Below are 14,548 nucleotides of genomic sequence, written 5' to 3'. Positions count from 1 at the left end.
GGGCTCAACACAAAAGTAGGGCATCATTGCTAAGTGGATGGGTAAATGCTGCACGGTTCACGACGGGGTCGTCCAAACTCGCGTGGCCCTTTGGACCTTCCCCATCCGGATTTGGCCCTCCGGCGTCATTTTTTCAAAATTTCAATGAAAAACTTTCACTTTTTGCAAAAAACAAACAAAAAAAAGACAGGTCTCCAACAGATTTTCTTCCTGGAAAAATGTCCAAACTTTTTGCACCAAGGGCCACAATTCTTACATTTCAAGTATTCAGGGGCCGAAGTCCTCCCACCCCCAATTAAAAACACAAAAATTTGTTTTTTTGTTTTTTTTCTCTTTTACCTGCAAAACCTTTTGGGCTTATTATTTTCCAGTCAAGTCTACAAAAATGTTTTTGGATTATTCCTAAAATGATCAATTTTATTCAGCAATCTTTGTTGTATTTAGCCAACCATAATGCAGGGGTGTGCCCAAGTGTGTTAATGAGTTAAAATAAATAAGTAAATAAATAAAAACTAGCTGGATGCTTGTGGCACAAATCATGAAATAAAAAAGCTAACATAAACAAAGAAAATTGGTGTTGTACTTAACACTTACTGTTTAAGAAGTACTATAATATAGAGAACTATAAGCCTGGCGGGCCACCAGGCTTTAGTTGCACCCCCCACCAGGCTTAGCATTGTTTGTTTATTTATTTTAGGGGCGGCGGGGGGGAGAGGGGGTTTACTGTCATTTTTCAGACGTTATAGTTGGTGTTTAGGTATTTTTAATAATGTCCTCCAATAACACATATTTAGCTAGTGATATTTTTAAATATCTTGTGACCTATAAAGCTTTACCTGATAGAAAAAAAACATGCACACAGGAGGCTGACCCCCCCCCCCCCAAAAAAAAAACTGGAATTACATGGATTTTTCCTCAAAATGATGTATTATTAAATTTGTGGATTTGTGTTAACAGGCTCTGATTTCCTTCATTTTGAGTGAACGGCCGATACTTGGATGCGAAACCGGTCTTCTGAAGTGATCCCGTCAACCTCTGAAAAAAAATCAGCCGCTGTTGCCAACTAAGATGCCATGTCACAGCGTCAACTATTGAAAAATGTTCTGTTTTTTCTGTTGTTTTTTTTAAAAACGGTATCGGTCAACATCGGAATCGGCAGGTCAGGCTTTTTAAAGATCGGTGATCGAACAGAAAACCACAACCGGTGCGCCTCCCAGTGAACAAAATGTGAAAATGTTGTAGGTGTGTGAATAATTTCACAAGAACAATTAAGTTTGTGCAGCCATACACAACAGAGAAGCAAAGACACTCTGCAATTGTACACCAATGTTACAGTCAATGCCATTTCCAGGGCTTGTGGAGGGGCAAGTGACGGTAAATGCAGGAAAAACAAGAATGACAAAGACCACAACAGAGAGAAAACTACAAATCTGCGCTTAAACATAAATAGCTGTACAATTATGTATGTCTGTGCAAAATGACCAGTTGTCTAGATCGGCAGACGGAGGGAGATGGAGGTTAGTCACAATGGCATTTTGTTTGTGTGTGTGTGTGTGTGTGTGTAGGGGTTTGTAGGGGTGTGCGCGCTCACACACATTGTGCCACCTCATGGACGAGACTGGAGGGGAAACGGAGGGGCGAGGACTGGGCCAGGAGAGGAAAAAAAAGAAGAAGAAGAAAAAAAAAAAGAAAATGCAAAAGCAAACCGCTCGCAGCTGCTGCATAAACTTCAGGTTTCCTGTGTCGCTTCAGAAAAACCGTGTCAGGAGTTTCTAGGAAAAGTTACGGGATTCTTTCCCAGTTCAGCCAACAAGACCGCAGACCCACAGAGCAGGTACCAGCTCAAAACACAGCCTCCAGACTCCTGCCGTGTTGTCAGCTAAATCTGTCCGGCCCCGGCTTTTACAGGAAGACGTTTTGCAGAAGCCTCCGTCTCGTTCACCCGGCCAGCGTCTGACATGAGGCGCTTTTTATTTTTTATTTTTTTACTGTAATTGCAGGGTGATGCTGAGCGGCTCTTCCTGTTCTGGCCGACCCTTTTCACAGTCCAGTTAGGCCGCTGTCAGATGCACCGAGTAGATTGGGAGGTGATCGGCAACTGCTCCTCAAAGTTGCATTGATGTTTCGGTTGTGGGTGGGTGACATTTAGCAGTACTATCGTGATAGCGATAAAAGTGACAATAAGAACTATTTATCTCTTTGCGTCACAGCAATTATGGCCCCCAAAACACAAAAGCTGCTTTTGAAAATCATTCCCATTTGTAACTCGCTTCTTTAGGACACCAGTGACGTGATGCATTTGTTGTAATAAACAACAAATAAGTCAATATAATACGCATTTGTCAAAATATACATATATATAAAATACAGGAGACATGTTAAACATATAAAGCTAATTGTTCTACTTGAAACCAAAAAGACCTACTTTGAAAAGCAATGAAAAAGGTGAAACTGCAGTTGTCTTGAGGCACATTGCTACTTTGAAGCGTCACTGATACTTACAGCCTGTGTCTTTAAGGCGGTTGATGGCATTAGACAGAAGGCGGACACAGCCCAGGAACCCAGCCCCTTGCTTCTTATGAATCTTCTTGTGATTCCACACGCTGATGGTGATTGAATCCGATTTCCCGATGTACCTGAGGTGAAACGGGAGCAGAACGGATGCTTGCTTACAAATCATAAACAACGTCAGGATGAAGGCGGACAACGGTGCGTTCGAGAGATCTATCATGAACTTCACTGAGGATGCCCCTCCCAACAGACCGACCCCCAACAATAGGGCCCGCAAACAAAGCTCTGCATCAAGGACGACACTCGGGACACGGAGACAGACGAGGAAGAGGAAGGTGTGGCGGCTCAGGGGGATTTTCCAGCCAGCGGGTGTGAATGCGTAAATCTGGCCCTGAACATCTCGGCGAGTGACGGAGCTCGACAGGCAAAGTGTGAATCCTTTGAGTCTTTTATAACGTTCCCAGCAGGAAGAGCGGGACGGGACTGTAGGAAGGGAGATAAAGAGCAGCAGCGTAATGCTGTATGGTGACACAGCAGCTGTACCTCCTCAAGGACATGCTAACAGAAGAACCAGTGACTGATCTGTGAACCACCAGCACTCTGAGGCGAATGGTGAACTAAAGGCTTATTCAGGAAGGTTTTAGGCTAACTAAAGGTTCAAGCTCACGATGAGGCAATATGAAGTCATTTCCCATACAAGAAAGACATTACCGTATTTTCTAGACTGTATGTCCGTTGAATTAGTAAAAAGAAAAAAAAGTGACATGAAAACGAAAAAAACATATAAAAGCACTGGAGTATAAGTTGTATTCATTTAGAAATTGTTAAAGGGGCAGTAAAGTATTTTCCAGCCACATAGTATCATTTTTACAGCACAATCAAGTAACTATGTTACCTTCAGTTCTTATGAAAATTCTGTAAATATCAAATACGGCTTCAAAGAACTTTGACTGTGTAATTTAAAGCATTAAAATTGGGTCTCTGTCTCTTTAAGGAGCTCCTGTTCTTTCTGAAACTCTGCCTTCAGGAAGTCGTCACGGCAGTGCTCCGCTATTAACACTTCAACAATGTTTTTAAAAACGTTGCATTGAAGGTTAATGGTCCAACATTAACCGTAGTCTAACACCTTGGTAGTGTGCACACTACAGGGTGTTTGCTAATTGCTGCTGGCTAGTCTGAAGGAGCTGAGTGAGAGCGTCATTGGAGGCGGGAGCTTTGAAACGGCATCTCTGAGGAGGAGCTTCCTCATCGAAGGCGGAGCTAGGTTCATTTTGCGCAGGTGAATGGTTGCCATGGTAAAAATATGGTAATAAGCATTTGAGTCAATTTAATTAAGTCACAACCACAAATTTATACTCAATACAACGCAAAGTAGTGCATAAACGGAAAGAGTGGCGTGCATTCGTACTCAGACCGCCTTTACCCAGGAACCCCAAAGGGAAAATTCAAACACTTGCCAAATTAATGGAGTCCAATGCGATTCATCATTATTTTCTGATAAATCTGTTAGTTTTTTGTTTTTTTTACATTATTAATTGGAATTTATAAAATTCAAATCCAAAAATACTTTATTGAACTCAAGGGGAAATTAAATGTTCTTCAATGAGTTAATCTAGATTACACGATAAATCAAGATCAACTTCAATACAAGCTTTAGATAAAAGGTCCCAGTCAAAGTCAAAGTAAAGAAATAAATGCTTTGAATCAATGTCAAGATTTTAAAATATTCACTAATCCAATCCGTGTTGAGTCTGACCTTTTTCAGAGGGGAGAATTGTCACTCCCTAAATGTGGAAAGAAGGTAGAGCTGCAGCTAAAACAGTAACTTCAAAAGCACACCACACTTTTCAGATTTTTTTTTTTTTTTTGGCAAAGAATGAAAACCAAAAAAAAAAAAAAAAAAAAAAAAAAAGTCATAATTTTCCTTTCACGTGCTACTTCGCGTTCAAGGGAATGAAAACTTATTCCAGGAATTCCGGAGGAATTATTTCAAATTGCAAAACAAAAATTACTTCAATTAATCAATTAGAGCAATAAAAGCTAAAATTATGGTAACACCGCAACTAATTGACGTTAACACCAAAGAAAAAACAAACAGACCAACATGGCGGCCACCTTACCCGGGCTGCTGCTGTTGGTAGAAACAACACTGAATCAACTGGCCTGCCTTCTGGGGTCAGGAAAAATAAATAAACTCAAGCCAGCAGCTCAGACAAGTCACAGCAGCCAAGATACATATTGGAAATGAAAGAAACATTTAGCAAAAAAAAATAAAAGTGGGTTTATTTATTGTTTATGTCTGTCTGCTGCTGGACTTTCGCTCTAACGAGCTCTAATGAGGTTCTCCCTCGTGTGTGTACCTCTGAACTTGTCGTGGCACATCTGCTCGGGTGGGCTCCCTTCCTCGGCTTAAAGCGGATCGTCTGAGCGATTTGCAGAGCCGCGTCCCCCGTGTAATTACGCCGCTGCTTTTCACCAAGAGGGATCCGAAACAATGGGGCTGTGAGTAAGACGTCTGGACGTTTTGAGCGCGTGCCAAATGCCTGTCTGGGGTGCGATGGGAAGAGAGCCGCTCCGTCAAGTCAGACACGATGGGAGGGACGTGGATATAAGCGAGAAAGAAAAAGAAAAAGAAAAAAAAAACCCGCAGTGGTTTGGATCACCCTTTGCGTTGTAAAACTCATTAGACTGGCGAAGAATTTTAACGCAGTCGTAGACAATAAAACCAAGCAGAGTCCCGATGATAAAAGTGAGCTTGACCATAAAATAGGCAGCGGATGTTTAGAACTAGATGCACCGTTTCCATTACATTCAAATTTAGGTCGTTTTTTTGTTGGTTTTTTTGGGGGTCACAGTAAAAGGAAAATCAGGAATATGAATATGATTTAAAAATGCAATCAGTATTCAGAAGTTGGCACCACAACCTGACGTTTCGCTCGCAGTGGCACACTTAGATCCATAATTCTCTACTGTATGGTTAATTATGACAGTCTCTCTATAGGGCTGCAGCATGAAAACAGGCTGGGAAAAAATCAACAGTACAGTGCATTGCAGAAGTTTTCACACCCCTTTGCAACCAACAAACTGTATTTATTAGGACTTTAAAGGGGCAGTATTATGTGCTTTCCAGCAATAAAGTGCCATTTTATAGCATAATCAAGTAACCATGTGACCTGCAATTGTTACAAAATGTTCTATATATTAAATATGATTTAAAAGAAATTTTACTTCCTGATTTAATACCTTGAAATTGGGCTTCTGTCTCTTTAAGAAGCTCCTGCTCTTTCTGAAACTCCGCCTTCAGGAAGTCATAACAACATGGCTCCTCTATTAATCCTTTAACAGTTTTTACCTGCGTTTCACTGAACAGTAGTTCCTATAATGAGTTCAGCTGATGCACAGCTCCCCCAGATGTTTGCTAATTGCTGCTGGCTAGTCCGAAGGAGCTGTTTGAGGCTCTACATGGCTGAAAATCGGAAGTTTGGAAACTGCAGCTCCGAGGAGGAACTGCGATTTGGAGGCGGCCCTAAGTCCACCCAGGTGTTTCCCACAGCTGGATGGTTGCCACGGAGATTGAATGATTTCTCAAAAATACTTGGAAGAATGAAAACAACACTCCAGGTCTGTTTTTTGTTGAAGGAATAACGTTACAACATAATAAAAGTGGATTTTTACATGATACTGCCCCTTTAAGAGAGATCAACAAAAAGATAAAACATATAGTGGATTCACAGTGTTACTTTTCTGCTATAAATAGTCATATGGAGCATTATTCAATACTTTTTTCCTGTATCCCTTATATGGCTTTTGGAAAACAGCAAACAAGATTCTGAAAGGTTTTGCTTCAGCTTCCTCCTTTTCTAAAAAGACTAGATTTGTACAGCGACGATCCAATAGCGTTCCTGTATAACAGATTCCCTAATGTTAGCTCTGGATCTCTGCAGCTCCTCCAGATATCTCTTATTCCTGGCCTCGTTCTCTAGGCTGTTGGTTTAGGTGGACGGCCATGACTCTGTAAGTTTTGCAGAAACATGGATGTCAGTCCACTGAACTCCTCGAAGAAAGGCAGAAAGATGGAAACAGAAAGAAGGATAGACAAAGACAGAAAGAAAGTTTCTGCAAGAAAGACACAGAAAGAAAGAAAGAAAGGAAGAAAGAAGGACAGGCAGAAATATAGAAAGACAAGGACATGAAGGAAGACAGAAAGACAAAGTCAGAAAGGAAGAAAGGTAAACAGAAAGAAATGGCAAGAAAAAGAAAAACAGACAGAAAGAGAGAAGCAGAAAGACAGGCACAGAGATAGACAAAAAAGAAAATGAGAAACAACACTTTTTCAAGAAAAGTAAAATCTTTTATTATTATTTTTAGCTTTTTTCACAAAATTGTGAAATTAAATTCCAGACTGCATAGCTGGTTCCACTGCTTTTTTTAGTGGCATCGGAGTTAAAGGGGCTGAATACAAGTTCACAACACAGCTTTCAAACTTTTCCTTTAAAAATGCTGGCCACCATGAAGCACCATTGACAACTGTGTTGCTCCATCACATAAAATTATAGAAAATATTAAAGCTGGGGAAAACATCAGAAGGATATGAACGTTTCTGCAAGGCACTAGAAACTGGATTCTGTTTCGCTTCTGCACAACGACACAAACAACTCCACATTTAGATTGCTGAATTATGCTCTCACAACGGCCTAACCCCAAATGGAGAATGCAAATTAAACTAATAACAGAAGAAATAACAAGACGTATTGATTTGGCTTAAAAAATACCCCTGCGAATTAACAGCTCGCAGTTTAGCTCTTCTGCAAACGACTCAGATGGTCACAGGAAGCTGGCTGGATGAGTGGGCGTGCGCAATTTTCCATTACATCGGGCACTCAACGCCGCAAAAGTGTTTGTTAACACAGTATCTGGAGGACTCTTTATTAATAAACCCTTAATAAACCCAGCTCTAAAGAACGCCGGCCCTCCAAAGAAACTATCTGGAGGGTCAACTGTCACCGGCTGACAAACGGTTGCTATTTTGCTTAAACTTACTTAACGTCCTCAGTTTTTGCTTTTTTTTGTTGTTGTACAGATCCGTTTTACACAAACCCAGTGCAGGGAGACTGAGTGTAAGAGAAAAGAAGCCAGACTGCGTCTACTATCTTTGGCACGCCGGCCACATCCTGCAACATTGCTGAAGGGTCAGAGTTCACGGACCAGTTTGCAGTTTGCTCCACCTTTTCTCTCGCCTTTAAATCTTTGTTTTTCAAAACAAAATAAAAAAAATAAATCCAGATAGAGAGAGGCAAAAAAGAGTGATATGAGCAAATCCACACAGGCTGTGGAGTGTGGCATGTTTTTCATTTCATTCTTTTTTGTTTCTTTTTTCATTTTTTTTACTTAAGTCAGATGACCAATTCTGTGTTTGTGTAATCTGCTGTAAAGTCACCTTCCTAATTTTATTTTAAAAATTTTTTCTTTTTTGCCAAAAGGAATTTATTTGCCTAAAACATCTTTTGGAAAGAAAAGGGTGGTGGTCTTTTTTTTTTTTAATTATTATTATTATTCTTTCAAATTCACTTTTGGCACAAAAGGACTTCAGTCATTAGTTTAAACGGTACTATGCAAAGAGAAAAAGGAAGAGGGGAAAAAAAATGTCTTAAGTTTAACATTTTCCAAAAATAAAATTTAATATTTGTGGGTCTTGGGGGGGGGGGAAAAAAAACATGAAGCAGCTCCTTGATAAGTGAAAGCTCTGGGAATCCCTCAGCCAGCCACAGCAGTAAACACCGGCAGCCGGTGAAACATTGAGGGGAGATGCATCGCGCCTTCACACGAACTCCAGCCGGCTGTATCTACAGACCCGCGGGACGAATTAAAACGCGGCGAGCCGATCCGTCCTCTCCAGTCTGAACGTCCCCGCGGCGCGCACGTGACGCCCCCCCTCCTCCTCCTCCTCCTGTCGGACGCGACACGAGCTGCTCTTTTAACGGCTTCGCAAAAAAAGAGAGAGGAGAGGGAGCGAAAGAGAGAGAGAGAGTCTCGTATCCACGGCAACCAAACAAACTGAGACACGTGCCGCCTCCCGTTGTTGGCCACGATTGACGGTTTGGATAAACCGGGACGAATGCTGGAAACTTTCACTCTCACACGCTTTTTTTTCTCTTTCTTTTTTCGTTTTATTTTTTTTTTCCAGGTTTCTTATTTATTTATTTATTTATTGACAGGGCAGACCGTCTATTTGGGAGGGGAGAAAATCCGAGCGCCGTACAACAAGACATGCACGTGTTTCAGTCGATGGAGGAAAGCGGTGTTTGTAGACATCCCGCCCGTCTCCGCTTCGCTAACTGCTGCTCCGGGGGACGTTTTTAGACTCTGTCGTGATGTCATCGTAAAGGATCCGCGCGCGCACACCGAAGGAGCCAGATGTCAGAACTCCGTTCGTCTGTTGTCGATTAGGTCCCGTTAGCGTCTTAGCCCGAGACACATTAAGGTTAAATAAAGACAGACGTGCGAAGTGTGAGGCATGAACCGAGGGAAAGCGGGAGTCAGAGGGGGTTTTATCTCTGAAAACAGATGTCAGAAATGTCATTTAAAAAAAAAGAGAGAGAACAGAAATCCACTGGGACTCACAGATCGTAGTGTTGGTTCCACTTGGGGTCAAGGGTATTCCTCACAGTGTCTGTGGAGTGGCACTGGCCTGAACCGTCCACGACAACCTTGGCAAATGGATCGGGGAGCCCTGAGGGGGGGAAACACCAGGTCAACAGGTCTACGTCAACAAAAGCTTCAATATTTGAAAAAACAAAATAAGGTGTAGAAATTGTCTAAATACTACAGCTGATTTTACTTACATTGGCATAAAAAAGTAGACAGATTTTATTGTCATTGCACAAAGACACAAAATGTCTTTGCAAGGCTACAGGAGTACACAGGGGAAAAAAATATTAGTGTGACCACAAACGGATATAGACAAATAAAAGTATTAAGAGGAGAAAAAAAGTATTTATATTAAGGGCGAAACGATTGCAGTTTTGTGGCTGACCTGCCATTGCTGATTTTTTGGGTTTGAAAAGTTGCCAGTTTGTCAACAGCCCTCTTGACCTGATGGGCAGGTCTATCGGTCAGCTCGCTCTCATGTCAGAGCAAAAGATGACAGTGGTTGATTTTCAGACCTTTACAGAGGCGGATCGCATCGGTGAATAAGATCGGTTTGTCATGCAAGTATCTGCCAATCGGCAATCACCCACAATTAAGAAAATCTGGGCCAATCGATAAGCTGGCCGATTTATCGGAGCACTCCAGATTTATATGCTCAGAACATTTTAGATTTTCTCTTGTTGCAACTACAAACGTCAACATGTTTTATGTCAAGTGACTTTATGTGACAGACCATCAAAAACGTGCAAAAATAAATTATGCTTTTTGTTTTATGCACTTAATCTGTAGTTTACGTTTATATTCGGCTCCCCTGCTTTTGGCTCTCACTACAATTACAGCTGCAAGTGTTTTGCTCCAGCAGCTCTGCATATCTAGACTCATTGCCATTCTTTTGTGGTTAACCATTCGCAAGATAATCTCTTGAACCTGTGGTCTGTGCTCTTTTCCGTTTACTTTACAGTTACGGACGTCTTTGTGTTGGTATTTCACTCAAAATGGTAATAAAAGACTCAACTTTGGCTACAGTCTGAGAAAACGTCAGAAAGTTTTTTGAAAGATGAAGTTTGATGCATTTTAAAAGCACTGGTTTGGGGTTAGTCTAAAGAACTAAGAGTTGAAACCAAGGCTGGGACTTTAAAAATAATGACATAGTTTTTCATTTTAAAAATGTCTAACTCAATTAATCACATTTTTATTTTTTAAAATGCAAAAGCGGTAAATCTAGCATCCAAGTGACATCCACTAACAACAACAACTGATCGATTATAATTACAGAGATTTTAATGTGTTAAAAATGTTAACGCAATTAATAATGTCTTTTTCTTTTTTTTTTTACAAACACAAAGTCAAAACCTTTGTATTATGTTTCCGGTACGGCTGTAAATCTGACGCACAAGCAACTTCCGCCAACAACAGCTATGAACGCCGAAGATGCTTCTCTTGGTCCACAAAGGTTTAATTTTTGCTTCAGAAAAAATGATGCTGGGAAAGACTATTGTCGTGTCCAAGTTGGGCTAAAAGGAGTTATCATATCAGCGAAACTAAAAAGCATCGCAATGCTGATCGTGTTGCAGCAACGCAGACGCCCTCAACGTTAATGTCAGAATCACAGCCTACATTTCTACAGAAGGATTTTCTTGAGTTCCATGAATGATCAGGGGTTCTTGAGACACTTGAGGGCTGAATGGGTATAAAAGCCCTTTGCACCAGTCTGATGGATGAACAACATTTTAAGAATAATAAATATCTTTGTTCTTGAGCTCATATGTATATTTATTCAATAATTTAGCATCAAAAAGGTTTTTTGAATAGATTTTTCTGCTTATTTTGTCAATACACAGTCTTCAATTAAAATTGACCTTGCAATTAACTGAGTCCCATCATTAGTTGAAACATTTTAAGACGAACATAATGCATCCGTCTTAAAAGAAACTGATGTGCATTTCATTGTCTACGGCTGTAAGAAAAGAAATCAGAAACAGATACTAAGAATTTTCAGTTTTTAGAAGATGTACAGAACAGACCAAAAGTTTGGACACACCTTCTCATTGTGTCCAAACTTTTGGTCTGTACTGTACATAGTGAAAATCTGAGTCATCCAGTGCTATGGGAGGCTGTAAGGTCACAGACTAATGTAAACATCAGGGTTGATACTAAGACCTCAATTTATTGAGCTTAGTAGACACGGCGATAAACGAGACTGCCACATTTTCATCCAAGCAGAGAGCTATAGCCCGCTTTGCAGCACATGAGCAATACAGATAACATAAAAATCCACTTATATATGCGTGTAACACTCTGCAAAGTGCAAAAACAGTGCAGGAGACTTAAGTTTGCGACTTGTGTAGAGCTCAACTCAACTCAACTCTAGGTTGTGGGTGCAACTCCCCCGACAGCTTTCAGGGTGAACGTATTCTCTGCTCCTGAACACTGGAGGGGCAGGAATGGGAGGCGCAAAAACCACCCAACAGAGCGGAGGAACTTTATATGCTCTTTCACCATGACAGCCTGCTCCAAACACACACAAACTCTGCCAACACCCAACAAGAAGGTATCAGGAAGTTTGGTCTGCAAGAGTGCAAGCTGTTCACGGCTCCTCGGCACAATATTCGTCCCCTTTCTTGTGCCAACCACAGCAAAAAAAAAAAAAAAGCTTTCTGGAGCAGATGCTCATAAAATTTTACTTAATTCCACTTTGAGGGTAAAAACTGTTTAGGTGTCACGGTTATTGGCGTCCCCGCTGATAATACTTTGTAAAAAAGAGGGGAAAGTAAAAAGCTCGAGTTTGAGCCAACATAGGGTATCTGCAGGTTTAGTCAAGTCAAATATAAGACTTTTTAAGACCTTTTTAATGCTGCCTTGAATGAGATTTAAGACAAAAAAAGACAAATAACATAAGAGATGGTTGGGAGAATGTGCTGCATTAGAATCAAGCACAGCAAAAACTGTGGACCCAACTTGATGTTTCTCGCACTAGCTAGCAAGGGTTTATTAGAAGCTAGTTAGCGGTAGCCTCAATATTAGTCATAAAGTGCAATGAAGATGTTTACATTGGACTTCAACTTATGCCTGTCAGAAAAGTTAAGAGGAAAAAAAACCACACTAGTCCTACCATATAAATTTAACAACTAGCTAACTAGCTAGCTGGGGTATATTGGAAGCCATATTACCAATATTTAAGACTTTTTAAGGACGTGCAGACATGGATTGAAAATTCAGCGACAATGCATTTACAGTGTCCTAATATAAATCTAATGGATTTTGATTTAAAACCCACAATAGCTGTGTTCCCATTACAAATGCACAAAATTTAAGTGTTTTTCTGGCAACGCGAAAAAACACAAATTCCGCAATTGAGGTGATCGCATTCACACGTGAATAAGTTTGTTTAAACAATAAGTTATCAAAAAACACGTATCCTCCAATCCCTTCCCGCCGTCTTCTTTGCCTTTTCCGCCTGCAGTAACATCTGGTTGTTGATCACACGACTCGTGTGATGCGAAAAATATGTTTCCGTTGCAGTTTTGCGAAATACACTAATTTAAATGGAGCCAATAAACCAACTCATCGTGGCGTAAAAAACGTTTTAGAGAAAAACAAGGGTGTTTTTTTTTTAATTGCCGTGTTTCCATTAAGCAAATTTATTTTTGTATTTTCAATTTTCACAATTATTTAGTCAAAGGAAACACAAAGTTCCTCTACATTTTTTTCCAATGAAATGTTAGAGGCACCGATAATTATGCCACTGCTGACTGTTAAGAACAATACATTTATTTTTTTTTAACCTTTAACCCAGTAACTTTACTGAAAATTAAAGGTTCACCCATTCTAAAGCAAGCTGGAACAGACAACCTTTGGATATCAGAGATGATGCATTTTGAGAGCAACAGGACAGATTTAAAGCCTGCAGTTTTCTTTAATCAGTTTATTTATTTTATTTTTTGAAACTGTGAGGGTTTTCAAACCATCTGGATATTGAGGAAGTCGTGCCTTGAGAGTGAAATAATGTTACCACCACAAAAAGATGGGTTTATTTTCAAGATTTTCCAGGAGGAACACCTGTTTATGCGACATCAGAATTAAGATGACGTAATGTAAAGAGACAAAACCCTGAAGGACATAGGCGATCCACACAATGGCCAAATATTTAGACCCTCGAGAGCCATCATTGTCTACACCAGACAGTTTGCCAGCGTCTCATTCCTAGAATGGAGTCGACTTTACAGTGTTCATGTCGAATCCCCACAAATCTAAAAGGCAACACCCCGAAGAGATGAATGAAACAGAAATCTAAACATAGAAATTTAAACAAAGCAGTTGCAAAAGTTAGCTACTTACGGAAGAAGTCTTTCTTTGCCAGGTTTTTGGCGCACAGGACTAGAAGAGAAAGACAAAAATCAAAATCATTAGGTTCCAGTATGAAAGCATTGGTATGAAACTGTGTAATTAAAGGAGATTATTTTTGCCCCAACTAAGTTATTTTTTCATCAAAATAAACACAAAGAAAAACAAAAAAACCCTACATTCTCCAGTTCTCCATCACAACCAGCTCGCCTGCAGCAAAGAGTTTGATTCTGCCGCTCTACTGTAAGTCATGTAGAAGCGGTTGCTGAGGTGACGGAGCAGAGCCGCTAACATCCCCCACCGGTGTAAAATATGGATTGATGAGGAAGCTCACCGGCCGCCTGGGGCTCAGAGTTGCAGCCAGTGAGTCAGAAACACTGGAAACTGTTTTTTTGTGTTTATTTTTTTGGGGTTTTTTTCCCCGCCTCAAGTCCCACTGAGAAACCTAAGTGGTTTGGCTTATCAACACGTCTGAATTTCCCGGTTTTAAAAAGATGATGCATTCTGAAAGCGTCACCACAGACTTATGACAAGAGTAAGTGGTTTTCTTTCATCATATATTCAAACTGGGAAGGCTCCAAAGCGCCCAAGACTGAAAGAAACTATGGTAAAATATAAAAGAAAATAAAATAAAATAAAAAAATTAAGAAAAACAAGATGAACCACTGCAAAAGCAAGGTGTCCCTCAGAAAACTTGCTAAGCCTGGTAGCTGGGCGCTAGGGCAGTCATTCTTCCAGCAGTTGCATTGCATTTTTGAGTTAAAAAATTATTAAAGCTGACAGGAAACTTGAAAATGTCAATCAATAATTATGTGTTATTGAAAGATTGGAAAATCAATACCTCAACACCAACTTATTTTAAGTCTTATAAACATTTTTAAAAGATTTAACATAAACAAGCAATGCTTAGCCTGGTGGGGGCACAAGTAAAAGCCTGGTGTCCCGCCAGGCTTATAATACACTGGGGGAAATGCTGAAAAGGTTTTCCCCCCCGATTGTAGCATCGCCACGGCAACACTTGAACCTGCAGATGGGATGATTCAGA

The 14,548-nt window shown here is 40.4% G+C and overlaps 1 protein-coding gene across 1 annotated transcript in view; it reads right to left on the bottom strand.

Annotated features, from left to right (window-relative positions):
* Positions 1 to 14,548, bottom strand: part of smurf2 (SMAD specific E3 ubiquitin protein ligase 2) — a 64,582-nt gene that overhangs the window by 26,457 nt on the left and 23,577 nt on the right. Inside the window, exons 2-4 of the mRNA XM_044100535.1 lie at positions 13,498 to 13,536; positions 9,133 to 9,241; positions 2,503 to 2,636 (exon numbers count right to left, since the gene is read on the bottom strand). Of these exons, the coding sequence (XP_043956470.1) occupies positions 2,503 to 2,636; positions 9,133 to 9,241; positions 13,498 to 13,536 (282 nt within the window). The remainder of the gene's footprint in view (positions 1 to 2,502; positions 2,637 to 9,132; positions 9,242 to 13,497; positions 13,537 to 14,548) is intronic.

This window comes from Gambusia affinis, linkage group LG19 (assembly GCF_019740435.1).
Source record: "Gambusia affinis linkage group LG19, SWU_Gaff_1.0, whole genome shotgun sequence".
Lineage (NCBI taxonomy): Eukaryota > Metazoa > Chordata > Actinopteri > Cyprinodontiformes > Poeciliidae > Gambusia > Gambusia affinis.
This window is presented reverse-complemented; position numbering and strand designations above follow the sequence as displayed.